Raw genomic sequence first — 27,798 nt, 5'->3', positions numbered from 1 at the left:
CGGCTACATCTCTTCAAGTCTGGGGTCTGGTTCCCTGAGGACGCTTCCCCCTTCACGCCCCTCCCTGCGGAAGCCCCCCTCCCCTCCCATCTCCTGGCCCCAGAGCAGATTTCATGTTAGCAAGTCAAAGAGGTGGGGATAAAGTATAGAAAAAAATGGATTGTCTATTAAGTGAAAAGCCTTTTCCATCTGCTCTGGGTCTGGGGAATCTGGAGGTGGGTGGGCCATCTGTGGCCAAGTAAACTGCCTCCACAGGAGAAGGTGCATCTCCAGGCAGTGGGACCAAGGAGGGAAAGAGGGATGGAGACTAAGGCGTGACTCCTGGGACTCTGGGTGCTTCTGTGCTTCAGCCAATTCTGAGCACTTGGAGATGTATCCTGGAAACCTGGGGATCCTTGTTCCCTCCTATCTGCAACGCCAGTCTCAGCATGTGTGTGTGTGTGTGTGTGTGTGTGTGTGTGAGATTGCCTCTCCCATCTCCTCTAACACCTGCCTGCTCTGGACCTCCCCGTGTCCCATCACTCGGCGGCCTTCCTTTTGGAGGGGGGTACAAGGTGGGCGGGCAGCTCATTGGGCAGCTCATGCCCCTCCAGCTTGACCTTGATGAGGTGGTTGGCCAGTGCGAACTCCTCATCATCCAGCATGCCATCCTTGTCGATGTCGGCCAGCTTCCAGATCTTGCCCAGTACGCTGTTGGGCAGCTTGGAGCGCACCATTTCCTTCTTGGCATTGGCGCCCGTGATCTTGCCATCCACTGGTGACAGGGTGTAGAAGATCTCATCGTACATGGGCTTGTCCCTGGCCACCACCCACTCAGCATCATCGATGCCCTCCCCGGCCCCCTCCCCATAGCCGTGCCCAAAGGGGCCATGGAGGGTGCCCTCGAATGCTCCGCCCTTCACTATCTGGGCGGGCTGCTGGGATTCCTCCTGGCGCACCAGCACCATGAGTTGGGCAATGTCATGAGCCAGCATGTCATCCACCACCTCCAGCAGCTTGCTTTTCAGGGGCTGGAATTTGCTAAAATCCTGGGCTTGTAGCTGGTCCTGGGAAGAGAGAGAGAAAAAAGGTGAGGACAGAAGACAGTGGGCCCAGAAAAGATATGAGAGAAAGAGATAAAAGGCATATTGGTTCTTGGTGGATTTTTCAGGAGAGAGGCTAATTGCAGGGGTTGGAGAAGAAAGAGATTTAACAACTGGTTTGATCTGTTTGGGGTTTTCCTGATAGCTCAGTTGGTAAAGAATCTGCCTGCAATGCAGGAGACCCCAGTTTGATTCCTGGGTTGGGAAGATCTGCTGGAGAAGGGATAGGTTACCCACTCCAGTATTCTTGGGCTTCCCTGGTGGCTCAGTTGGTAAAGAATCTATCTGCAATGGAAGACCTGGGTTCGATCCCTGGGTTGGGAAGATCACCTGGAGTAGGGAAAGGCTACCAATTCCAGTATTCTGGCCTGGAGAATTCCATGGACTGTATAGTCCACAGGGTTGCAAAGAGTTGGACACGACTGAGTGACTTTCACTTTCACTTCACTTTGATCTGTTTGGATTCCTTTAGTGTTCTAGGAAGCAAATACAGTCAGATCTCCATATCTGAGGGCTCTGCTTTTATGGATACTACATCATTTTATATCATAATGAACTTGAGCATCCATGGATTTTGGGATCTGTGGAGGGTCCTGGAACCAATCCCATGTGCACACCAAGAGACAATAGTCATTAAATTTCTAAGTTCCTTTTGGCTATTGATTGAACAATGAGTGGTTCTTGAATGCTCCACCCTTCTGAGACTGAGTCATATGGGTCTCTACTTCAAGAAGGGTTACACTTGAAAACACACTCCACTACGTGAGCTCATTCTCTCTCTTGTGACCTTCTGAGAGTGGGAAATCACATTCTATCACCATTCAGGAAGGAAAAAGGGAGGTACAGGCAATGAGAAATAAATCACAGTAGAAGCCAAAGGTCACTGCCAAGCCAGTGGTTCTTAATCAGGATGCTTGAGGGATCATCTGGAGAGATTTTTCAATGATCAGCTTCTCTCTGAGGGTTCTGACTCAGGAGGCAGGAGCAGGTAGGCAGGTTTTATAAAAGCTCCCCTCCTTGCCTTCCCATGACCACTACACTACAGGGTAAAAGAAATGTGTTCTGCTTTGCATGTCTTTGCCATTTTTAAAGGTCCCAGGTCTCAAACATCCCCAGATTCTCCTTGGCTGCTATAATGACAAGATGAGAGCTTTTAGCTCCCACCTTGGCTCTGGCCACAACAATCTCAGGACACTGGGAGGAGACCAGTTTACAGGGGACAGTCTCAGGACAAGCACGCTACACAAAAATTTAGAAAACACCCATGGCTATATTTCAAGACCAAGTGTGAGCCTGGGCATCCTCACCTCCCTTCCAGGGTAGGGCTGGGAGGGGTGTGGAGGGTGGAACAGACAAGCCCTTTCTCCTGCCCTTAGGCTCCCTGTCTCTCCCAGCCTGTCCATGTTGAGGTGTGTTTTGTGGGTTCCCAACTAGGGGTCCCAGTATCTTTCAGGGGTCACAATGAGTACTCCCATCAGCCCACACATATGTCCCCACAGTACAGTCATTTACATATCGAACCAGCATCCCTCTCAGAACCTGACATCAGGTGGGCAAACAAGCGAGAAGGTGAAACCATCTGTGTTGCAAAAGAATTCCTCACATTAAAAAGTCATATGATCCCTTTCAAATGTCATCTTCCCCAAAGTTTGCTTACAGATCATTAAATTCTTAACAGAAAGAGAAACTGAAAGTTGAAACCCAAATTATGTGAAAACAATTCTGAAACAAGTGACTGGCTCGATGTGGATAGTTATAGGAACGAATGGATACATGAACAAATGCATACTCTGGACGTCTATGTTTTTCTTTCTTTTTCTTTTACTAGGTAGGAAAGTAAAAATGCATATATTTGAGACTACACTGATGTTCTGATACCCTCTGAGCAACAAGAGCAAAAACAATATTACTACTACATCTGCTATTTTTCCTAATCCCCTGATTCTTGAAAACTTTTCCTTTTAAAATAATTACAGAATCATGGGAAGTTGCAAAAATCATGCAGAGGTAGGTTCCTTGTGGTCATCTCCCTGCCTCCTCTACTGGTGAAATCTCACCTAACTTGCTACTGCATTTAAACAGCATAGTCTGTGCCAGGCCATGCTAACTGCCTTACAAACATTAATCTGATTTATGCTCACAGTATCCATATAAGATGGTGCTTTTGTAGCCTCAACATGTAGACAAGAGACAGAAGGTCAGAGAGGATCCAGTTAGCAGGGTATGGTAGGTTTTTGCTTAGACCTTGGACAGCTCCTGGGGTTTCTATTTGCAGTTTATGTAAACATTACTAAAACCATAGGCAGGTTAATTACACTTGTAAGCCTCAGTTTGCTCACCTGTGAAAGGGGGATGAAGTGCCTCCCCCAGAGGGTTGTTTTGGGGGACATAAGAAACTATGTGTGACCGACCCTGGCCCAAGAGAGGCGCCCATGGTGCATCCCAAAGATGACAAACTCCTGTACAGACTTCTGCTTCTCAGGGGCATATGTTCAAATCACTGCCAAGGCAGATCTCAGCAGTAAACTTAAGCAACGAAGGGCCAAGAGAATGTTTGTCAGGTGACTTGTCCTGTTTCACGTGATGTAGTGGGGATTCCAAACCAGTGGTGACCGGGACAGGGGAAGGAATCAGAGCCCCCTCTAACACCGCTGCCCACTGGGAGCACCAGGGCTCCATGTTTCTCCCAGGGCCCAGGTCTGGCACCTATTGGGCCAGTGTCAGCCCAGCAGGAAGGGCAGATCCAGGACCACCTGCCTGCCTATTGATTCTGGGTTGAGAAGAGTTTCCCCAGAAGATCCAAGGGAGGCCTACTCCAAGCCTGAGCTGCTCAGCCAACTCGTCCCTTTCCTGGAGCCCCCAGACCCTGGTTACCTGCATCCTCTTCAGGTTGGGGAAGTCCCCAGGTGAGATCTGGTGCTCCCGCTCAATCTGGCCATAAATCTCGGCCAGATTGTTCACCAGCTCCTTCTTCTTGTTGTCCTTTCCGAACATGGAGGGCATCTCCTTCTTCAGAGAGCTGATGATGTAGGCGTGAACCTGAATAACAGCGGCAGAGAGAAGCCTTCAGATCAAGACCTCTAGTTCTTTCCTTGACCATCAAGATCAAGTTCTTTCCTTCCCTCCAGGGCATCTCTCACCCCATCTTTTCTCACAAATCCCTTCTCCTGCTCTTACTTCTGAAATAATTTGTTTCCATCTTCTTTCTCTTCCATTGCTTATAGCACTGAGCTGTTTCACTAGATCGTGGGGAAAGGGGAGCTTGTGAGGAGGTTAAGGTCAAGGCAGTAACAGGGATGGTAATTCTGGTGATGATGTTCTTGAGGAAGACAGTAACAACAGCTGACACGAACAAAGCACTTATGAGGACGCCAGGCACTGTGATGAGGGCTTTTCCATTTTATTCTATGTTGTCTTCTAACCCTTTCATTTCACAGATGTGGAAGCAGGCACAGAGCAACTAAGAGCCTTGCTGAAGTTGGGATCACACTGTAAACTATGGAGTTGACTCTGATCTGGCCATCTGATGCCAGGGCATGTCATCATAACCACCACGCTACCCTGCCCCACCCCTCCGAGTGGGCATGGCTGACGCTCACAAGGCAGTGACTACCGGACATCCTCACATGGGCAGACAATAGCTCAGGGTTGCAGGCAGTAGCCCTCTCCCCTTGCAGTTGACCCCATCCCCAAACCACTGGCCTCGCCCATGCTGTCCCTCTCCCGGAGGCAGCCTCACCTTGGCCAGCCTGGCTCTCTTGATGAGGTCATTTAGCTTGCGCAGGGCAGCGTTTCGGGGCAGACTCTGGATGTCTCGAAACAGGTCTTGCTCCTCGGCCTCAAAGAGCTTCCGGTTGTCTGGGATGAGAAGTGGGTGGGACCAGAAGGAGCCGATGTAGACCCGGATCACTTCCGGCGTGTTGACGATCTTGCCCAGGGACCACATGAGGGCCCCGTACACCCGCATCAGCTGCTGCGTCTCGATCTGGTCGGCCTTGTTCAGCACCACTCGCATCTTGTCCTCGTGGTTCTTGAGGGCTTTGATGACTTCCGAGAACTCATCGGAGATGTCCAGCTTGTGGGCGTCAAAGAGCAGGATGATGCGGTCCACCCGCTCGGCGAACCACTCGAGGACGGCAGCAAAGTCGTACCCTGTGGCAGAGCAGAGTCAGGGGGTGAGGCCTTTGGGGTGAAGGGTAGGGATTTGGGGTGAGGCGGCGGTGCAGTGGAAATAACATGGTCTCAGGAGTCAGATCTGGGTTCAACTCTGGCTCTTCCATCTTTTCACTATTTGGCCTTGAGCCAGTTACCAACTGTCTCCGAGTCAGTTTCTCCACCTATAAATGGGCATACGAATAGTATCTAGTTAATACATTTTTAAGGACCAGAGATGCTCAGCTCACCTAGCAGCTAGAGAGGAAGCAGCTTCACCTCTCAGTCTCCTCTTCCATATAAAGGGCAATAGACGGGGATGTGAGGCTCAGAGAGGTCAAGTGACTTGCTCGAGGGCACACAGCCCAGGAGCAGCAGTGCCAGGATAAGGATGGAGGTGTTGGGCCTTCTGTCGCTCCCCACTGCCACACAGCTGGCAGGGCGGTAGGAGCCCTTCCTTAGGTTCTGGGTAGGCTCAAAGACCCAGGCTCCCAACACCAGGCAGAGACCTTGGGGTCCCAGAGCTCTTTGCCACCATTGAGTGGGAGACTGAGCCAAAAGGAAAAAGCCAGCCGTTCCCGCCCTGCCTCACAGAGGAAGATCAGAGACCAGGGAGGGTCATCCGGCACCTGCCTTGCCACAGAGAGGCAAGCCGCTCTGCTAGCCTGTAACCAGGTCCTCAGCGCGAGAGCAGCAGAATCCCCCGGAGGGACTGTGAGAGCCTCAGACTTCGATTCAGTTCTCATCACGACCTCAATTCACCCCCACACTGCCCTCTGAGGCAGGCACAGTCCCACTTTCCAGAGGAGAGACTCAGAGATGAGGGGAGAGTCAATCGCTGGTATGTGTGTATGTGTGTGTGTGGTGGGGAGGGGGTGTTCAGGACTAGACCCGGCTACAGGGCCCTGGGCACCCAACACAGGTCCTGCGGGCGGCGGTCCTGCGCCTGGAGCCCCCTGCCTCCCACTCCCCTCCTTGTGCCCAGGCCGGACTCGCAGCTCCACTGAGCCCCACGGTCCCTGCCCGCCTGCTCCAGGGGGGCCTGCAGCCTGCCTCCACTCCCTCCCCCATCCCTTCCAAGGGCTGGCTCTGGCTATTTTTAATCTTCCTCAGCACAGCCAGATGGAGGGTGGCTCTCACCTCACCTCCAGAAGGCAGCCCCTCAGAGTCATAGGCAGGAGGGGGGGCAGAGGGCTCAGAAAATCAAGGCAACCTTGACTTCCGAGCCCCAGTGCCCCAACAACCTGGAAAAGAGGTTGCGACCTTGCTGCTGCAGTGCCTGGAACCAGCAAGCTTGCCCTCCGCCGTGGCTGGGGAGGGCAGTGGGGCTCAGAGGCCTCTGCCCTTCTGCTGAGGCCTGCTCCCAAATCTAGCTGGACAAGGTTTTGGCTGTGGTGGTGCCGGCTATGGGGAGGGCGGCTGCGAAGAGCGGGCTGCCCCTTCCCTATGTCCCCCCCTCCTGTGTGGCAGATTTCAGCCCTCATTACTCAGCACACCTCATGTGGCTGCTGGAGGCAACTGCTCACCGTCAGCTGGGCAGCCAGAGCGGCTAGTCCTGGACACTTGATGACACGGCTCAAAGCAAGCTGCTGAGACTGCCCAGGGCCCAGGACCAGAGCGCAGGTCTTCTGGCTCTAAGCCCAGCTTTCCAGACACCCCTCCACGGGCTAGGGAGATCGAAGGGGCCAGCGAAGCTACAGAGAAGAGGCTCCCGGCCTCTGAGCCCTCGCCAGCCTATAAGGATGGTAGCCTTGCACAAGGAGGCTCAGCTACAAAGACCTGGAGTGGGTGGGGCAAATCCCAGAAGCCTGACTGGACCCCGCAGGGGGAGGGGCAGGAGAGGGACGACACCGGGTCAGTGCTGCCAGAACAGGGCCGTGCCTGTCCCCACGGCTGGGTCAGGTGCCCTCAGGCAGGCACTGGCCTCTTAGCTGATCCAAGAAACCTCAGGATGCATCGTCCCCCCACTGCACCAAGAGCTGGTGGGGCAGGGCCCGCTCATTCTCCTTTGCTTTCCTGCGCTCAGCACGGTCCCCTGCACACAGTAGGGGCTTTATTAGCACATGCTGCTCAGAACCAAAATGTGAGGCCTGGTCTGCCTTTTACATCCCAGGGACAGTGACCAAGCCATCCCTGGGCCTCAGTTTCCTGGTCTCTGAATTGGAACCCACCTGACCCTGCCAGAGGCTGGCTGTGAGGATCCAAGCAACGACGAGGATGCAGGTGAGACTGCCTGTGACCCAGGCTGCTCCTATGGCTCTGCCCCTCTATGAGGAGCTTCTTCCAAGCCTGAGATTCCATGACTTGGGTGTGCTCTGAAGGGGTCACCTGAGGAGCACTGGTCTGGATAAGCCCACCTCTAGTTTCCGCTCAGCTATCAACATGCTGTGTGTCTTGGGGCAAAAAGCCTTCCTTCTCTGGTCCTTGGTCTCTCTGCTTGTCAATCGGGGGAAGGAAGGCTGGGGGCTGCTGTCTTCGATGTCCTGGGTGCCCATATGAAGCCTGCTCCTGCCTGAGGGCAGGCAGATGGCTTCTGGAAACCCCTTCTAGAATTTCAGAAGCACCGAGGCCTCCTCTTCATCCTTCCACTTTTGCAAATTCTGCTTGCTCTGGCAGGGCTGGCTATCAAATTACCAGTGGGGGAATGCGGAGAAAGCTTCCTCCCCAGGTGTGGCTGCGAGGAAATGAGAGTCAAACAATGACTCTGGGGGCTCTCTCTGGAGCTCAGCCTCCCTGCTCCTGACTATAGAGCCTCTCGGGCTCCAGGCTGGGTGTCTATGTAGTTTTGTAGACTGAGATCACACAGATACAGGAATGGGAGCATCAGAAAAGCACAGAGTAGACCTGCTCAGAAAAGGGGAATGGGCTGCTCTCCCAGTTAGTTTCTGTGTGGATTTAGGCAAGTCTGAACCTCAGTTTTTCAGCTGTAAAACAGGGATAAAAATGACTGACTGGCGAGGGATCAATGGTAGAACCATGATTACAAGAGAGCCATGGGGAGGGCCCAGAACTCATTCTGGAGGCTCTGCCGTGACATCTGGGGTGACGAGCCCCCTTTCCCTCGCTGGTCCTGGGAATGACTCAGAGCCCCACAGGAGAGCTCTCAAGTCCCAGCAGTAGCCCAGGGGCTCATGAAATGTGGACTAGTGATTGGTGGGAGATTCAAGCTCTGGAAGACTGATGGTGAAGCTGGCCGTCCTGGAATTACAGGTAGCAAATCTGCCTCTTCTGGGAGAGTGGGTGAGCAGGCCCCCGGAGCAGAGCCTGGGCAGCCTGCAGGCCCACGCCCCACCCCAGGCTCCAGAGCACTGGAAAGAAAGCTTTTCTAAGTAATTCTAGGCAGGAGGAAATCAATGAGACAAACAACAATAAGTGCAGCAACTCCTTAGTCATCAACCAGCTTCCTTCACAGCCTGAGAGGCAGTGCAAGGGTGCTGACAAGGCAGCATATTTCTTGGTATTTTCAGCCACACAGTCTCATTGGACTTTCATAACTCTCCATGGGCCAGGAGGTAGACAGGCAGACACACCTAACAGGGAAGGGAGAGGGAACACAGAGGTGAAGGGGCTCGCCCGAGCTCACACAGCCAGGTGGTGGTAAACTTGGGGCGAGGACCCAGGTCCTTACTCCCCTCTGTGTTCCCTTCTCGGCTCAGAGCCCCGCAAGGCTGGAGTTCTGGGCGCTGAGCCCTGCAACCAGGTACTTATTTGAGGTGGGTCCATAAAAGGTCCTGTTCCAGAATCTGTCAAGATTTAAAGACATCGTAGAGAAAGAGAAATGAGAAGGTATCAGTTTGCAAAGTGTGGGACCAGTTCAGATGACAAAGGCCACACTACATGCCTCCCAGAAGTTACCTTGAAAGGCAGCCCAACAGCCTTGTCCCAGGCCTCCCAGGTGGCCACGAGGTGTCCGTGTACCCTTTTGAAGGGACTCGGGACTCTGCTACTCCACCCTGGTATGTGACAACCCTACAGGTGTGTATGTACGTTGTGTGGTCCGGGGACCTGGAGGCCCCTAAGTCAGGGTGCCAGGAACAGGCCAGGGACGGGAGACTGTGAAGATCAGCCCTGACCCTCCAGGGTCCCCAGCGGAAAACTTCAGAGGAGAGCGTGCCCCATTCCTTTTCTCTGAGCTCCTCCTGGGCAGGCAGGCCATGCTAATGTGCTGAAAAGCCACTGGACAGGGAAGCAGGAGACCAGAGTTCCCATCCCGGCTGTGTGACCTGGGCCAGTATTTTCCCGCTCCGACCCTGCTGAGCTCAGCTGCACAGGATGGGGTCCGCTGGGATTGATGTGTGCAGTGCAGTGTGGGGTTGCTTTTCTAAGGTGGGGCCTGTGGGGGTTTCTAGCTGGGAGGTGGACAGGAAATGTGGTTCCCAAGTGTGAGGACACTCAGGCTTCTGGAGCCTTCCTCTTCCGCTGCATCCTCGCTTCTTCCCAGTAATGAGTCCCGGGCTGGACACATCCTGTCACTTCCAGCAACTGCCTCCCTGCCCCTCTCCAGCCCACCCCAAAGCATCTGCATCCAGAGACAAGTGTGGGCCGGGACTTCCCGGGTTCAGGTTCCCGGATGTCCCTGCTTCTGCTCTCCCACAAGACACCCAAGGCATCTCCAGATCCAGGCAGAGGGGGCACACCCTCACTGAGGACCACACTTGCCCCAGCTCGGGCCTGGCGCCTGAGTGCTCCACCTGTGAAGTCTGAGGCCAGGGAGGGGCCTCTAGCAGAAGTGGCACACCAGGCCTCGGCCCAGAAGAGGCTCAGTGTAAATGTGATGACGATACCCTGTTTTCCTGGTGAGACACAGCCTTGAACCTGGCATGAGGCTCAGTGAGTGGAATGTGGCTGGATTTCAGGCTTGACTCACCACCTTAGTCATGTGCGCGCCTCCTGGGCTATCCATGGACTATCCTGGCCCTGGGATGCAGGAAGGCAAGAAGCACTGAATCTGTGCTGTGGCCAAACCCAGAGTTCTGAGAGCCCAGGCAAAAGGCCACAGAAGAGTGTTTGGTTCTGTGCATGGAGGGGTGTGTGGAGGAGGGGTGGTATGGAGGAGGGGTGTGATGAATATAGATAGTGGCGTTATATGTATATAGGTATACACTGAACTACCGAATTCTATGGCTGATTGTGAAGGATGGGGGGGTATTCATACTAGAAACTTTCCTTATTTGGGGTGCCCCTGATATCTGAGGGTATCCAATCCCCACCCACTATTTTCTTGGTTTCTGTGCAGTGCTGAGGTCAGCCCTGCCCCAGGCTGATGATGAAGGACTGGCAGCTCAGCTCTCAGCTCTTGTTTTTATCCCAGGCTACTTTGCTAGCAGCTGCATTTATAATCTAGGCTCAGGAGGGCAGAGATCAAACTGGTCTGCAGAGACACATACTGGGCTATCACTTCTCCCAGAAGTGGGGTAAGACCTGGTGGTAGTCAGCATGGGGTGGGAAGGGGATAGGAAGGGCAGGCAGGAAAACTGAGCCCCCAGTTTACTGTAGAGCAGCCACTGAAGTCCAAAGATGAAGTCAAGAGAAAAGGTAGAGGAATAGGAAAAGAACGGAATAGAACAGAAGCTGAGGAAGGCAGGCATCTCTAGAAGCAGGGCTGCCATGTACAGTTGCACAGGCAGTGCACTGCACAACTGCAAGGAAGGCCATTGTATCGATAGATTGCCCTGGTGCTGTTTAATAGGGCGGCCCTGGGTGTCAGATAAAGTTGAAAGAAGGGAGCTTGCTGTGATCCAGTTCCAGAACTGATGTTCAAGTTTCCATTACTGCCTGTGGACATCATGAGGTCAAGTGATGAGTGTCGTTACCCTTTGTTACTCACAGGGACATGATGACTCGGGAAAATGTGACCTACTGAGACCCACAGGTTCTAAAACCCAGTGCTCTTAACTCCCAGTCCAGTGCCCTTGGAAACCCAAAGGCAGGAATCCTCTCTGGACCCCCGATCAGACTGCACTTACAGGAACATAGCCACCCAACCCTTGGGGAGTTTAGGGGGAGAACTTTGGCTGCTCTCTTCCTGAAGAAGACACAGGCTGTCTGTGTAAATCCCCTTTAGGCCTAAACTCAGGATGAGCCTAGAGGAAGCCTTAATGATGGTAGGGACTGGTCAGGAGGGAGGGAATAATTAGGGAAACAAATAGAAGCAAGGCAGCTGCCCAAGCTGCTCCCTGCACCCCACTATGGGACCCTGAACGGAGTGCTTTGAAAAGGCCGGTAGAGCAGAGGGAGGGGGTGAGACGCTCCTCCCTCCGCCCCACCCCCCGCCCCGGGGCTGTGGGTTCTATGCCCACCTCGCCCCTGAACCACTATACATGCACCTCAGCCCAGGCACATGTTGTAGGAAGGTGGGCCGTCACTGAAGGTCAGTTCTCTGTCCCCCAGAGAACTCTTGCCTGTGCAAAGCCTTCCCTTTCCAGAAGCTGCCTTCTGAGTGCTGGTTTGGCTCCTGCCCAGCTCCCAGCTCCAGGACTGGGGTGGGCATGGCTTCATCAGCTTTTCTTACCAGAAATACAGCATCAGCACAGAAGGGGTAGGGGCCGCCTGGGGCACACAGCCTGGTGTGGCTGGAGAGGCTGGGAGCACAGTCAGGAGCTTTAAGACTTTTGCACTATCCATCTAGTGTTTTAGAGTTAGGAAAAACCCGATGATGCTGGTGGTGGTGATGATTGGTAAGAAATCATGTTTACCACGCATTTGCTATGTGCCAGACAGGAGGTTTTTTACTTGTGTTATTTCTTTTAATCCTCAAACAACCCTAGAAAGTAGATAGAATTATGTCCCCTACTCTACAGATGAGGCAGCTGAAGGAAAAAAACCCGCCAGGTCACCCTGCTAGGAAGTGTTAGAGGCAGGCTCAGAACACTGGTGGTCTGGCTCCTGAGTTCAGGTTCCTGACCCCCCATGCCAGCGACCTCCCTCAATGAGCAGTCACCCACATCTGCTGGAATGAGCAGTTTTCAAGTGCTCTTATGTACCCAGCTCCCTGCTCTCACACCTCAAAGCACACTGTCATTCTCACGCTATTAGCTGAAGTCCTCAGCCTGCACTTGCCTCCCCTGCAGAGCTGCCAGCTCCCGGGGCAGGGACAGCAGGACCTTCAGAACAAACTAAGGTCTGGCCCAGGAAGAAACGCAATGAGGTGAGTAAGGCTAACGCTGATATGTCCATTTCACAGATGAGAAGCCTGAGGCCAGTTGCTCCTGAGTGACAATGGACCTGGACTCTGGTGGTAGCCTAGGACCTCCCCACATAGCACATGAGGCAGCAAGGCCCCAGGAACCTCTATCCTGGTATAGAAGCCAGAGAACATTCTGGAAAGAACACAACACAGAGCCAGGGCCACGCCTACCAGGTGCCTCACTTACCTCTGCTGATCCTCTGCTTCTCCCCGGAGAGGATGCCTGGTGTGTCAATAACGCTGATGCTCTCTAGCACAGGGTTGGGCAGCTGGGCACACACAAACCTGCACGGGTGGGAAGAGACCCGTGGTGAGCTGCTATTCTGCCCTTGCCTCTCAGGCACACTCATTTTGGTCCCATACCAACCTCTCCTGCCCTGGGCAGAGGTTCCGATGCTCAGCCACCTTTCCATGCAGACTCCCAGCCCCAAGTTAGAGCAGCCCCCACAGTGGACCCAGGATCTGTACTTGGAGGAAGCTCCTGGGGGCATTCTAAGGGGCCTATGTCTGTGGCCCCTGCTGGCAGGGACACCAGGATGTCCAGCCCTCGATCCCTGCCCCCACTCAGGAGCACAGTCTGGTAGAATAGTGGAGGTGTGCACAAGGACAATCATGATAGGGGTGCCATGGGACCAGCACCCCCAAGAGGTCACGTGAAGGACTCAGGAGATCCAAGGTGGAAGGAAGACTTCCTGGAGAAGGAGACACTACAACTGGATTTGAAGAATGGGCCATACCATGCAGGAATGCTTAGGTGGGCTTTTTTTTTATTTTAAACATTTATTTTTATTTATTTGGCTGCATAGACCTTTAGTTGTGGCATGTGGGATCTAGTTCCCTGACCAGGGATCAAACCCAGGCCCCCTGTATCAGAAGCGCAGAGTCCTAGCCACTGGACCACCAGGGAATTCCCTTAGGTGGGCTTTTAAGAGGCTGTCTAAATACCAAACATTGCTATTAGGATAGTGTGCGTGCATGCTAAGTCGCTTCAGTCGTGTCTGACTGTGTGTGGCCCTATGGACTGTAGTCCGCCAGGTTCCTCTATCCATGGGATTTCCCAGGCAAGAATACTGGAGTAGGTTGCCATTTCCTTCTCAAGCCTTAATCAAGAAAACATTTCCAGCATTACATCCCAAAGTCTCCAAATACAAACTGGTAAACCTAAGCCAGATCCTTCTCACTTCAAGCCTTCTCTCTTAAATGCCATTTTTGAAGTCAACAAGGTGTCTGACCATCAGTTCCAGTTCATGGTCCCACAGTCTTGGGAACAGACAGATAAAGGAGCCTCTGCTCTCCAGTGAGGTGGCTGCAGAAATGCAGGTCAGGTGAGGAGGGGGATGCATGGGAAAGAGAGTCCGGGAAGCCTCACAGGGGAGATAAAACCTGAAGTGAGACCTCAAAAGGTGACCAGCTTTGCTGGGAGGACAGGGGTGCAGACAGGAAGCCAGGGTGTGCATGTGTGTGTATGTATGTATATGTGTGTAGCTAGGTGAAGATACAGACATGCACAGAGTGGAGATGGCCATGTAAAGATAGACTCAGAGATTGGAATTATTCTGATACAAACAAAATACCTGGAATAACCAGAAGCTGGAAGAAGCAAGGAAAGACTCTTCTCTCTGGGCTTCAGAGGAGGCATGACCCTGCCAACACCTTGATTTTGAACTTCTAGCCTCCAGAACTATGAGTCAATATTTATTTTAAAGCCACCTAGTTCATGGTAATTTGTTCTGGCAGTCCTAGGAAACTAATAGAAGCATGTGGAGATGCCACATGGAAATTAGAGGCGAGAGGGGAGCATGTGTGTATGTGTGTGTGTCTGTGTGTGTGTAGGCAGCAGGCCAGGGGACACTATCACTGAGATGAGAACCAGAGGCTAGAGCAGCTAGAGACGTGTTCAGACAGGGAGGTAGGGGCCAGATTATGAGGGCCTTGAAAGCCACATTAAGAAATGTGGATTTTATACTAAGAGTGGCAAAAATCCATTGGAACGTTTTAAGCAAAAGAGTGATACAATCTGATATGGTGGTTGTCAGCTTTTCCAGATCAGTTTGGTAAACACTTACAAAGCATGTGCTGTGTTTCTGGCACTGCTAGATGGTCCATGGCGCGGCCCCTGTCCCATTAGAGCCCATGGTTTCCTCTCTGCCTTGGGCCCAGCCAGATTCTTGTCTATAGGTTCTAAGGCACACTCCAGCATTCCTCAATAAATTCCACACTTTGCTGAAACCAGGTTGAGCAGGGCTGCTGTCCCTGGTGTTTGGCTGGTGTTTGGGGCCTGGGCTCTGGTTGAGTATCACCCAGGCCAGGAGCATGGAGTGAGACGGGCAGGGGGCTGAGGGGGACACCGGGTCATGGGGCCAGGGCAAAAGGGGGCCAGGGGAGACTGCAGAGGGCCTGCCAGGGAGACAGGAGGCAGCCAAGGAGCTGAGAGGGGATGGTGGTTGAGAGATGGGGTGGGGTGAGGCTTATCACACAGAGGTCACGGACAATGTTCACATGGGCAGCTGTGATGAGGAAGCCGTGTTCCACAGGGTGGGGGACAGCAAGGAGTGAGGAGGTGAAGCCCAGAAACTTGGCTGTGGAAGGAAAGCGAAGGGGTAAGAGCTAGTAGGGCCTGCTGCAGGGTTCTCAAGAAGATCGTTCCCTGTGGTAAAGGAGCCAAGGGAAGGTGGAGCTGTCAGGAAGGGGAGTAACTGACAGAGCCGTCCCTGGGAAGATGGCTGGATGTGGGGGCTTCTTGACTGGGGGGGTGGGAAAGCGGCAGACCTGAGGATAAAAGAGGCTGCAGTTCTCTGGGCTGCATGGAGGGGGAAGACCGATGCAAACAGGCTCCACTTATGGACAGATTGGAACCAAACAACTGCAGGGAACCCATGGATATGGGCTTCCATCTTCTCTAGAATGGGAAGCAAGGTCATCCACTGCAAGAGGAGGCTGAGGTGCCTGGAAAAGGCTTGGGACACCCCCAGAAAAGGGGAAGGGAGATGTCAGGGGAGAAATAGGACCCCTGGGCAGTACAAGGATGAGAAGCAGGCACCCGGGGTGTAGCCATCCTGTACGTGGCTGCAGTGAAGCTGGTGGTACATGGAAGGGCCTCCCCAACTCCCTGCCCTGCCCTGCTCCTTGTTTTTCCTCCCAGGGGACGTGCCTGGCCGGTCCCCAGCCAACAGTTCATGTATACATCTGTCACTCAGCTGTGGCAGCTCCAGAAGAGAAGTCACAGTGTTCCTCCATTAAGCCATGTTCTTTGAATCCTCCCTGCTTATACACACACACACACACACACACACACACGCATTTTTTTTTTCAGTTTTCTCTGCCTGAAATGTCCTTTTTTAACCCTTTGCATGTGACTTCACTCATCATTGAATATCTGTGTCAAATGCCAACTTTCTCACAAAGTCCTCTTGCCTTGGAGGAGGACATTTACTCTTATCCTATTTTACAGATGGGAAAAGTGAGACACAGACCAGTTAGGTTATCTAAGAGCATGGTGCTATTAGATGGGTTCTTAACCCAAAGCCCATAGTCTTTACCTTTACTCTAAATGTCTTCAATCATAGAAAGTAGTTTAAAAATTTTTTAAATGTGATATGCATGCAAAATTGTGGTGTGGATCCACATTCTCAGTCTGATCAGGGGATCAGCCTGCACTCTAGATAAGCAGAGTAATGGGCAGGCCTGGGTCAGCTTCGGAGCAGCCACTAGAGCTTCTTCCACTCAAATTGACCCAGTGATCCTGGTGTTTACAGGCTGACTTGTCTCAGGGGAGGGAACTTGTCCAAGGTCACACAGTGAGTTTAGTAGGAGGGACAGTGATCAAAGCCAGGGCTTCTACCTTAAGTCCAGGGTCCCTGCCACCGAGTAAAAACAATGTCCAAAACAGGAGGAACCATCCTCTGCCTCCTTCTAGCTGGCTGAAAAGCCCTTCCATAGGATAGGCAAAAGCTGGGAACCACAGAGGGCAGCCCTCTCTGCTTTTCCTGGAGGGAGGTGCGGATTAGAGATGGCATTTAACTAGTTGGATCCCTCCCCCAACTTGATCAGGAGAAATCATGCCAGTGTTAGCAGCTTCCATATTCCTAATCAATGGTGGTTTCATTCCCACTAAGAAAGGGACAATCAAGAGAGATTCCAGGTCTGGAAAAGATACAGGGTCTCCCAAGACCTTGCCCTGCCCTTTCATACTCCAAGGAGAAAAGAGAGCACCCAGGATGCGTGCGTTACCTCTGTACCCACCTGTTCAAGAAGGCATTGCCAAAGGCGTTCAGTTTCCTGAAAGGTTTCTTAGGATCCACCACCAGGGCGTTCCCGGGGATGATGCCCTCCACCTCGCCGCGCATCACTGAAATGAAGGAATCAGTGGTCGGCTCCGGCCCAATCCTCATGCCCGGGAAATCCTGTTCCAGAAGATACCTGGTGGAAGCAAGAACAGTCATAATGCAGGGATGCTGTGGGCAGATCAACACCGCCCACACACAGCAAGGCAGATGCTGGGGTGAGTCACGGTGGAGGGGCAATCAAGGAAATTTCATGGCAGGGAGAGATTTTCATGGATGCAGAATCCGAAGACCTTTGGGAGGAAGTGGGATTTCAGTTGAACTTAAAATATCAAATCTGTCCTTGGTCCTTTTCTTTTCACCTCTGTGACTCAGAGGGGTGGGTGGGACAGCGAGCTTGAGCGCTGACAGCCTGAGACTAATGCCCCTCTCCAACAGCCCCCTCTGGAGCCCACAGTGAGCCAGAGAATGAAGAGAATAAGCTGGAAGGAAAACCAGACTCTTTGGCAGGAGCTCAGAACAGCTTTGAGCCCAAACTGCTTAAGGCTGGACTGCAGGCAGGGGAGTCCAGTGCTGCCCTGGGTTGGGACTGGCCAGAGGAGAGTACCAGGGGCCATGATGGACAAGAAGCTAAGGGGTGGGTTGCCCAACAAACAGAGACCCTTGAGTGAGCCCTCAGCGTGTGCCAAGACCCTCCCCCTAAACCTTAAGGGGCTATGTTCACGCCCGGAGGGAAAAGTCAAGAAGCCCCTAGGAGAAGAGATGGCAAGTCAGAGACTGCTGGCCGGGAAGGGAGCCTGGGAACTCCTGGGCCCGCGGGCCTCAGCCACTGCACGTGGAGCCCGTGGAGCTCCAGCTAACAGTGCTGGGTCCAGCCCAGGGGTTCTGACCCGCTGGTCCAGGATGGGGCCCTGACCACTGGTCTTTTTCAGGAACTCTCTAGTTGATTCTAGTTGCAGCCGGGGTTGACAACCTGCTCTGGACACTGTCATTATGCTGATAGCACCACTGACAATAGCATGTCCATGGCAGACATCACCCTCATCACTTCAAGAATGTAGCTCCTTCTGGCAGCCCTAGTAGGTGCAGTTGGGAGTCTCTGTATCCGAGCCTTCCACATCTGAGAACACAACCGTGGAGAACCCGGTTGAATTCTGTGGTTGGTCGGAGCCATTAAATGTGGAGCCCACGGATCCGGAGGGTCTATTGTACTGTGCCATTTTATACTTGAAGGGGCTTCAGCATCTGCAAGGGAGGTGGGGTCCCGAGACCAGCGCTCCATGGACACCAAGGAACGAGGGACAGCCGTATTGAGGAACCCAAGGCTTTGAAGGGTTATGGGGCTTCCTCCACGTTACAGAGTTAACAGTGGAGCAGGAACCCAAACCCTTATCAGTCTAACACCAAATCCTTTGCTCTTCAACTGTCTCTACCCTAAGGAAATGCTCTTTGCCAGCCCCCCCCACCCCCGTGCCCACCCTCTGCCCAGCAGGCAGCAGCCTGGGAAACTGGCTGGGGTTTCTTCCAGCTCATGGGCATCTCATTGTGTTCGCAGCTGTTAGTTTACTCCGTGCTTCCAGGGCAGTTCAGTTACCACGGGGCTCGCTCCCCAAGGAGCTAGCAGGCGAGCTGCCACGGAGGAGATGCTGCCCGGGGGCCACCCACCTACACTGGCAGTTTTAGGTTGGTGAAGCCCCTCATCTCCCTCCAACATCTGGGTGTGAAGACAGGACTTGCTTCCATCAGAGGCCCATTCTGAAAGCTGGGTTGCGATGAGAATGTATCACCCCAGCGGCCTGTGGACAGGGTTTCCTCTTTCTCAAGCACACCTTCTCCTTCAGAGCCTCAGGGGAGAGGCAGGGAGCCTCAGGGCTTGGGACCATCAGACCTGGATTCTCTAACCTTCAGAAGGTTCTCGACCTCTGCAAACCTTGGCACTTTCCTCTATAAAATGGGAAGTCATTGTTCTGATTTATTAAGCACTTGTGCCAGACAGCGTTCCAGACTGTCTATGGATTATCTCGTTTCATCTCACACTTCCTCTGATGTGAGCACTATAATCCTTACCATCAAATGGGCCTCATAGGTAAATCCATCTCACTGGGTGTTCTGAGGGTTAAATTAGTTATAGGCCGTAAGTGCATAAACCAGTACCTAGCACCTAGATCACCATCCCAAAGATCAAACTATTTGTTGCAGGATCAGACGGTAAACAATCTGCAATGCAGGAGAACCCAGGTTTGATTTCTGGGTCAGGAAGATCCCCTGGAGAAGGGAATGGCAACCCACTCCAGTACACTTGCCTAGAGAATCCCATGGACAGAGGAGCCTGGTGGGCTCCAAGGGGTGGAACAAAGGGTGATGCTCCCCAGCATAGCCAGGGCCACTTCCTGGGATGTTTCCAGAGCCTCAAGTGGCCCAGCAAGAGCCCTTCGGCTAAAACCACATGACCCTGGATTTGCTGACTACACATGGGTCTGGAGAAACACAGAGTTCAGTGAATCCCAAAGCAAATCCAGGGATGCAGTCAAGCCAAGCAGAGAACCCAGGGCTGGGTAAATTCTCAGGGACATTTGGGTATGACCTGCAGCCCCGAGGGCCCCCTTAACAAAGCCAGCATTGTGTCCAGAAAGGAAAACCTATTGAGGGCTCTCATGGCTGCTTTCTCTATGGGGAGAGATACAGATCGCCTCTGTTGCCAGGCAAAGACATTCCCACAGCAGGGTAAAAAAAGAAAAGTTAATTCAGGCCCGGGAGGGAGCAGCGGAGACAGGGAAGCAGGAGAACAAGGAGGGGCTGGCGGGCAGAGCACCCACTGTGAGCCAGGTGCTCTTCTGTGCCCCTTCCCTGAATGATTCCACTCAGTCGGTCCTAGAAGTGATGCAGGATGGCTGAATTATTTCAGTTTTGCAGGTGAGCAAATGGAGATGGAGACTGCCCCCATTCAGGGCCAAATACAAATATTTAGAGGCCCAAAGAGCAGAGAAGGTTTTCCAATGTAAAAGAAATAAAATGGATATAAGGAAGGCAAATGCAATTCTGGTTTTTCCCATGAGGACTATTTTTCCTAAGCAAACTGTTTCCTAACATCATCTCCCTCATTTTTCAGTGTCCTGCTTGGCTGGCAATCTAAGCATGTGGCTTGTTTTACTGGCACCTGAGCACTCAGGGTAAGGCATAGCCAAGAATCCACCTAGTCTGCTTCTGGGGCCCCTGCCTCTGCAACAGTGGGGCCAACTCTCCCGCTGTTGGGATAGCACCCAGGGTGGGGAACAGAGGGACGGGGACCACCAGCCATGTTGCCCAAGGACGTGGCTGGGCTGGACCCGATGCCTTAGCTCAGTTAGGGAATGCGCCTTGATGGGTGGCTGCTTCACTGCAGATGTGACCTTGGACAAGTCCCTCCAGAGCCCACTGCCTCAGTTTCCCCAGTTTTTATAAAGTGGGGCTAATCCTGGGTTTCTTACTAGCTCAGGGGGGCAGAGTGAAGATTCTGCAAAGACACACATGAGTTTTGGAAAAGCAGTGGCTACACCAGACATGGGCTAACATCAGCACAGATAATAATTAGAGAAAACACATGTCTGTAAGTACCCAGTGCATTTGTACCTGGATGGACTCCAAACCCAGGGTCCTCGCACCTCCGTGAAAATACACATAGCTCTTAATTTGCATATCTTGAGGTTGACACTAAAGGCACACATCACTTTCTGCCTTGTGTTACAGGTATTTGTGTTAGGTTAGTTAGTTGCTCAGTTGTGTCCAACTCTTTTTGATTCCATGGACTGTAGTCCACCAGGTTCCTCTGTCTATGAAATTCTCCAGGCAAGAATATCGGAGTGGGTTGCCATTCCCTTCTCCAGGGGATCTTCCCGACCCAGGGATCAAGCCCAGATCTCCTGCATTACAGGCAGATTCTTTATTGTCTGAGCCACCAGGGAACCCTATTTGCATTATATATCTGTATCTTTGGTCTCTCTAAACCTTTTGTACTTCAGCTTTAAAATGGGGTTAAGACAATACTACTTGTCTGGTTGGCCTTACAAGGTTTCAGGGAGACTGTAAATCACTCCAAAGACACAAAGTGAGGTAAGAGATGGGGGACTCAATGGCCGAGTTGAGGTTTGAGTCAGCTCTTTGCTTCATGGAGCAGTCACCATTGTCCCTGGCGCAGAGCAACCTCTACACGGGGACAAAGTGACCCAAGCACAAAGGAGACTAGTAGCCAGACCAGTAGCCAGACCTCCTACTAGCCTTGGCTTGCCTAACTGTCCCTGATACAGGCTGGCCTAAATAATCCTATGAGGTGGTTGCCATTATTCACATGTTAGTGATAAGGACACTGAGGTTCAGAAAGCTTAGACCCTTCCTGACAAGGTCTCCTGGCTGGAACAGGTGGAGCTTGGGTTCTGCTGAGCTTCCCATGTTCTTCCTGTGGCTGCATTCTCCTGTCAGTGGGAGTGGGATGAGCCCGTCCCCAGAGGTCCTTCTCCCAGTCCTGTTTCTCCTGATGGCCTCCACACCTAACTCTCAGTTCAGTTCTATTCAGTCACGCAGTCATGTCTGACTCTTTGTGACCCCATGGACTGCAGCATACCAGGTTTCCCTGTCCTTCACAACTCCCGGAGTTCACTCGAACTCATGTCCATCGAGTTGGTGATGCCATCCAACCATCTCATCCTCTGTCATCCCCTTCTCCTCCTGCCCTCAATCTTTCCCAGCATCAGGGTCTTTTCCAATGAGTCAGTTCTTCACATCAGGTGGCCAAAGTATTGGAGCTTCAGCTTCAGCATCAGTCCTTCCAATGAATATTCAGGACTGATCTCCTTTAGGATGGACTGGTTGGATCTCCTTGCAGTCCAAGGGACTCTCAAGAGTCTTCTCCAACACCACAGTTCAAAAGCATCAATTCTTCGGCACTCAGCTTTCTTTATAGTCCAACTCTCACATCCATACATGACTACTGGAAAAACCATTGCTTTGACTAGATGGATTTTTGTTGGCAAAGTGATGTCTCTGCTTTTTAATATGCTGTCTAGGTTGGTTGTAGCTTTCTTCCAAGGAGCAAGCATCTTTTAATTTCATGCCTGCAGTTACCACCTGCAGTGACTTTGGAGCCCAAGAAAATAAAGCCTGTCACTATTTCCATTGTTTCCCCATCTATTTGCTATGAAGTGATGGGACCGGATGCCATGATCTTTGTTTTTTGAATGTTGAGTTGTAAGCCAACTTTTTCACTCTCCTCTATCACTTTCATCAAGAGGCTCTTTAGTTCCTCTTCAATTTATGCCATAGGGGTGGTGTCATCTGCATATCTGAGGTTATTGATATTTCTCCTGGCAATCTTGGTTCCAGCTTGTACCTGACTCTCAAGACAGATCTTAAGTCAGACATCAGGAGGTAGACCAATGCTCTGCCCTCTGCTCCTCTGAGTAACACTCAGGCCTTGTAAGAGGTAGGCAGATGTCGACCTAGTCCCACTTAGGGACTAGCAGATCAGAGCCCTGGAAAAGGATGTCCATGGATCTCAGACGGGTGACAGGAGTGAGGAGCTGCTGGGGCTGTGGCTAGCAGGATGGCCTGGCAGAAGACAGTGGGTCTACTGGAATGGAAAGGGGCCCCTTCACTAGCCCTTCAGCTTATTAGAGAATCATCCTTTCTGGGGATGATGCTGCTATGAGACCTGGGCAGCAGAGATGCCAGAGAGGTGATGAGAGAGGGTACAACCACAGGCAAATGCTGAGTCACCTTTACAGGAGGATGCAAAGAGCCCCCTGAAAAAGGGGGAGGCTGAAAGGACCAGCTGAGTAGCCACCCGGCCCCCTCCCCACCATGTGCCCGTTTGTACTGTAGAGGCTCAGTCATGCTATAGAAGGGCTGGGAGATGCTCAAGACCAGCTGAGCTCTCCCTATGGAGACCCAGGCCACTCAGCTCCAGCAGCCGCAAGCCCCACACCCAAAGCCCCAGGCCCTCTACTATAGCGTGGCCACAGGCCAGCGAGGCCCTGTTTGAGGCCTTGGGATCCTGAGTCTTATAGCCCCTGGGGTAGCCAGCCATTCATCTCTGTGACCAGGGGGCCAAACGGTGCAAAGGAGGAGGGACTTGAGGTTGCAGGCCAGAGTGAGGAAGAATGAAGAGAGAAAAACAGCAGAGGCGGGAGGAGAGGCTGCCAGGCCAGAAGGACACAGAGCTACTGTACTAGGAAGAGGCAGCCTGTGTTGGAGGAAGCAGCCACCCGGCCAATTTATTGTTTATTTTATTACCCTGGGTTGCTGGGCCTGAGGCCAGTGAAGTTATTTCAGGCAGAGATCATAGCACATTAATTAGTTATTAGAAGAATGTCCTTTTCTGCATGTTCTTCCTGAGACAAGAAATAGACCCCAAGGCAAGGAAATGTAACTGAAAGGAGATGGACACTAGGAGACAGAAGGCCAAGGGCCAGCGGATGAAGAGGCAAGTCTTTATTTCCAAGGGAAGGGTCCCTCTCAGGTTCAGGCTGGAATATAAGATGTGAATGGCCATACCCAAGGCAAGAAGCGGGGATGGGAGAGGGTGCAGCTGTGAAGGCAGGCTGGATTCTGCACCAAGGCGCTCCTAGTCACCCCAAGTGGAATCTTCTCTGTTTTGGGGAAGGGGTGTGGTATCAACTGACTCTTTTGAAAAGCAACTCAAAAATGTGACTCTTACTACCAAGATAAAAAAGTTAGAAAAAGTTAAAAAAAAAAAAACACCACAAACCAAAACTCTGTACAACCTTTGACCTAGTGATTTCACTTCTGGGAATCTCTGAGAAAACAGCTTAATCCGTGGAAAAGTATTATGCACAGAGATAGTCAGATTGGTCTTACAATAATAGCACAAAATAAAATTAGAAACAACTTCAAATACCAAAAGAAATAGATTGGTTAAATGAATAACTGCATATACATACAGTAAAATATCATGCAGCTTTAAAACTAATGCTTACAGAGATTTAAAAATTTACTCGGGAAATGTTCATGCTATAAGTGAAATAAATCCACATACAAAATTGCATTATGGCATGACCTCAACTGTGTTATAAAATAGCTAAAAATACTGGAAAGACATAATATGTATTATATACACATATACATATATTATATACATACATTATATATTTGTGCTGCTGCTGCTGCTGCTCAGTCCCTTCAATTGTATCTGACTCTGCAACCCCATGGACTGTAACCCACCAGGCTCCTCTGTCCATGGGTATATCCCAGGCAAGAATACTGGAGTGGGTTGCTAGGTCCTCCTCCAGGGGATCTTCCCCGCCCAGGGATCGAACCCAAGTCTCTTATGTCTCCTGCACTGGCAGGGCAATGGACATGAGTTTGAGTAAGCTCTGGGAGTTGGTGATGGACAGGGAAGCCAGGCGTGCTGCAGTCCATCGGGTCGCAAACAGTTGGACACAACTGAGTGACTGAACTGAACTATATACAAAATATTTAAGATGGTTTCCCCTGAGCTGTAGGATGATGATGGGGCATTTTTTCATCTTCCTCAAATTTACTCTTGTCTGCATTTTCCAACTTTTTAAAAAAATTACTGTTCAGTGGATTTAATGAGAAGAAAGGAAAATATGTAATTTGGTTTTGGAGGCCTTCCCTGTCCTGCCACCCCTCCTTCCCTGCTGGGATCCTCTCTCTCAAAGGGAGACAGCTTTTGATGCACGAGCTAAATTCAGTTACTGACATGAGTGGGGAGGGAGAACGCTTGTACTCAGAGGATAAGAAACAGGAGGGCTCTGCCTCTCTCAGCCTTCCTGTCTCCCTCAGATAAGCAGTAATCTATAGCAATTCGGCTTTGCCACTTTCTTAGACCCAGTTAACAGCCAGCATGACTCAGGCAAAGCCAGGAGAGTATCTCAGACAAGAGGCACTTAAACACGTCTGCTGTTCCGGGATCCCGCCCTCGGGGATGTTGGCTTCTCCCCACCTCCCCTCCCATTCTGCAAATGTCTACTGGGAGCTCCTGTAGCAGAGACCCCCCGAGCAAGGCCCCAGGGAGCTAGGCAGTAAGTGCTGGTGCCACAGGAAGGAGAAGTTCTAAACAACCTACTAATAATTATAACCAAGGTGTGCCCAGAGGGTTGGGGAAGGCCACGAGATGGTCAGGAGCCGTCTGTAAATGGCCTGTGCCTCCCATGGGGCCGGGTGGAAGATGCATGTTACCAAGGAAACCTTGGAGAGAACCAGGAGGCTCTGAAGGGTCTTTGGCAGCAACAGGCCTTTAACAAAAAAAGGGAGATCATTAGATCGGGGGTTCTTGCCCTAACGCCCAAGGCTTGGACTCCCAAAATTATATGTAAATTTGGGATGTAGGTGTATTTTTGTAAAGATTGGGTCCATAGACCTTTTGAAAAGTTAAGAAGAAATGAATTAGATTCTCTGCAAGGGTCCTTGCAGTTCTAACAATATAAGACCTCCAAAAGCCAACAATCCCCCTGGGTACCTAACTTCAGAAATCACTCAGCCTCTCAAGCTGAGTGAGTCCAAGGCGGTCCACCCCACAAGGAAAAACTCAGCTAATGTCCCGTTCAGACATGCCATGTTAATATGGTGTGTGCCCTGCTCCCAGAAGACTTATGTTAAAAGCTTAGCACTAGGGAAAATTTGAATCTAGAAAATCAGGAACTAGACTGTGAACTTTTCTGCTCTCCACCAAACAAAGCACGGTGCTTTGCATGTTGCAGGTCAATGAATGGAAACAAGAGCATCCCTGCTTTGAAACCTTCCATAGGAGATGAGCACCATTGACTCTGCGGGGGCGGGGGGAGCTGAACCCATCACCACTTTCTATAAGCCTGACTCTCAACACAGGGCCACTCAACACAGAGCACCCTCAACAGCTTTCAGGCCTGTGAATGTGTGAATGAGGCCAAGGAAGATGGCCTGGCCTTGAAGGCTATGTGGCCTGAGGGCTGGAGAGAAGCCTGTCTTCTAAAGATATGAAGGGTCCTTATCGTTCTGGTGGACAATAAGTGGATTTCTTTTGAAGGCCAGGTGGACAGCTGACTTCCTGAGGATCCCCACAGCCCGAGGATTCTGTAATTCAAGGGGATGGATGACTCACCCTCAAAGTTACAGGCATTGAGCCAACCATCTCCTCCCATGCATCTAGGACCGCATCCCAGGTCAGCCTCCCATCCTGTTATATGGCTTTGGACAATTCATTTAACCTCTCTGCGCCTCAGTTATCTTGCCTGCCAGGTCAAGGAGCTGGATGAGACAGTGGCCAACATTCTGTCCACCTCCAAAAGACTTTAATATGATTACTAAGCCACAAAGATCAACAGGAAACAAAATAGCATTCTGCCTCTAGACACTGCTTGTCTCCAGTCTCCAAGAGATATTTGTAAGGAGCTCTGATTGGAAAAGGAAACTGATGAAAGAAGGACAAGCGGGCTCCCTGGTCCACCCCTCAGCTGCAGCTGTAAAGCCCCCATGTGAGTGACTGAAGCTTTCAGAAGGCAAGGAAAATGGTCCTGACCATCGAGTGCATGTCCCTACAAGGAGAGGGTGTCAGACACCCCCACCAGCCTAACGTATTCTTGTGACCAGGATACCTCTCACTTGTGCCTCCTGGGTTTCAGTTTCACCATCCATAAAATGGGTAGCATAGGGATGGGGATGGCTCTGAACTTTACACTTCATGGGCTGAGTGCAGTGGAGAGGTGCTAGTAGGATGGAGCAAGGGACCATCCAATGAAATTATAGGGTAAGCTTTGGACAACCCCCACACAAGAATTTCTTCAGAGATTTCAAGGGAAGACTTATCTCTTGTCCCCAGGCAGGCGGGGCATCGGGAGTGAGCAGAGGGTCTAGCGCTGGGCAGCTGGGTGGGCTGCGGGGGGACCCTGGCTGGCTTACCTGATGAAGGTGGTCTTCCCGGTGGAGTACTGGCCCACCAGCAGCACCATGGGCTTGTTGTCGAAGTCTGCATCCTCCAGGGCGGGAGAGTGAAACTCGTGGAAGCGATAGTGCTCTTCCAGGGGCAGCAGCTTGGTCCTGTAGAGTTTCTTGAGCCCATCGCTCACGGTCTGGAAGACCTCGGGGTCCTTCCTCCGGCGGTCGTCGGAGCGCAGCCAGCTGAACATCGCGGCCACCGCTCGCCTGCTCGCCCCCGGTGCACAGTCCCAGCAGGAGGGCGTGGAGTCGGCGATCCCGGGTTCTCGGGGAAGGTGTCCCGCAGGGCGAGCCCGCCGTGCTCCCAACCGCGCCGCCGCCTCACCGGAGCGCCGGGCTCAGCCGCACCATGGCCAGGACGCAGGGCTCCGGGGTCCCCGGGGCGACGGTGTGGAGCCGCGAACGCGCTCTTTCCCTGCTCCTGGGACCAAGCCCAGCCCCGGCTTCATTCAGCAATCAAGGCCGGAGAGAGGAAAAATATCTGGGTTGGGCGGGAGAGCTGCGATATTGGGGAAAAAGTCAAACCTGCAATTAAAATGTCAGATGCTGGGTCCCCCGGTCTCCCCCAGCTCTCTCCCACTTTGGCTCCGGTGCAGTAAAAGGATGCTTCAGAATCTGCTCCCGCCCGCCCCGGAGGCTCAGAGGAGGCGGCGTCGCTGCCCAGCCCGCGGACAGCTCAGCATCTGCAGCCGCAGCCCGCAGCCCCAGGCGCGGGTTTAAATGCCAGCCGTGCAGGAAGCCGGCTAGCGGAGGAAGTCCCCGAGTACTGGCAAAGCTGGCGCGGCCCTGCGGCCCCGGCGGGGAGAAGCTGAGCAGGGCGCCGCCATGTTTGTGGGCAGTGGCCCCACTGGGGACCCACGACCGCTCGCTGCATGGGAAGGGAGGGATGAATGCTCGGTGGGAACGCTCTGGTATTTCATTCCCGGCCTCTGGAGGTTTGATTTGGGAACAGCGCCCTCTCAGGGACAGCTGCGAAGACAGAGTTGACCTGCTTCACACTCTCCCTGCTCTTAAACATAGGCTTTCCTTCAGTTACTGAGTTCAGTTTCTTAGGATGACAGATTCTCTATTGTTAGGTAATATTTTTCTTGGCGCATGGAAAGAAGAGTCCAATATTAGCTTACCCCAAATGACCAATACTATCAGTACCCAAACTTTTTGCTAGGTC

The 27,798-nt window shown here is 52.1% G+C and overlaps 1 protein-coding gene across 1 annotated transcript; it reads right to left on the bottom strand.

The window, feature by feature from the left end:
- Nucleotides 1-391: 391 nt before the first annotated feature.
- Nucleotides 392-27,345, bottom strand: EHD3 (EH domain containing 3). Its single transcript, XM_065927239.1, has 6 exons — nt 26,595-27,345; nt 16,663-16,839; nt 12,608-12,705; nt 4,822-5,234; nt 3,957-4,121; nt 392-1,046 (listed from the first exon to the last, which is right to left on the bottom strand). Exons 1-6 carry the CDS (start codon nt 26,819-26,821, stop codon nt 519-521), a joined length of 1,608 nt encoding a protein of 535 aa, XP_065783311.1. The 5' UTR covers nt 26,822-27,345; the 3' UTR covers nt 392-518.
- Between the last annotated feature and the right edge of the window lie 453 nt (nt 27,346-27,798).

The sequence above is a fragment of the Muntiacus reevesi genome, chromosome 3 (assembly GCF_963930625.1).
Source record: "Muntiacus reevesi chromosome 3, mMunRee1.1, whole genome shotgun sequence".
NCBI classification, from domain to species: Eukaryota; Metazoa; Chordata; class Mammalia; order Artiodactyla; family Cervidae; genus Muntiacus; species Muntiacus reevesi.
Note: the sequence above shows the minus strand (reverse complement) of the source record. Positions and strands in the feature narration are given on the sequence as shown.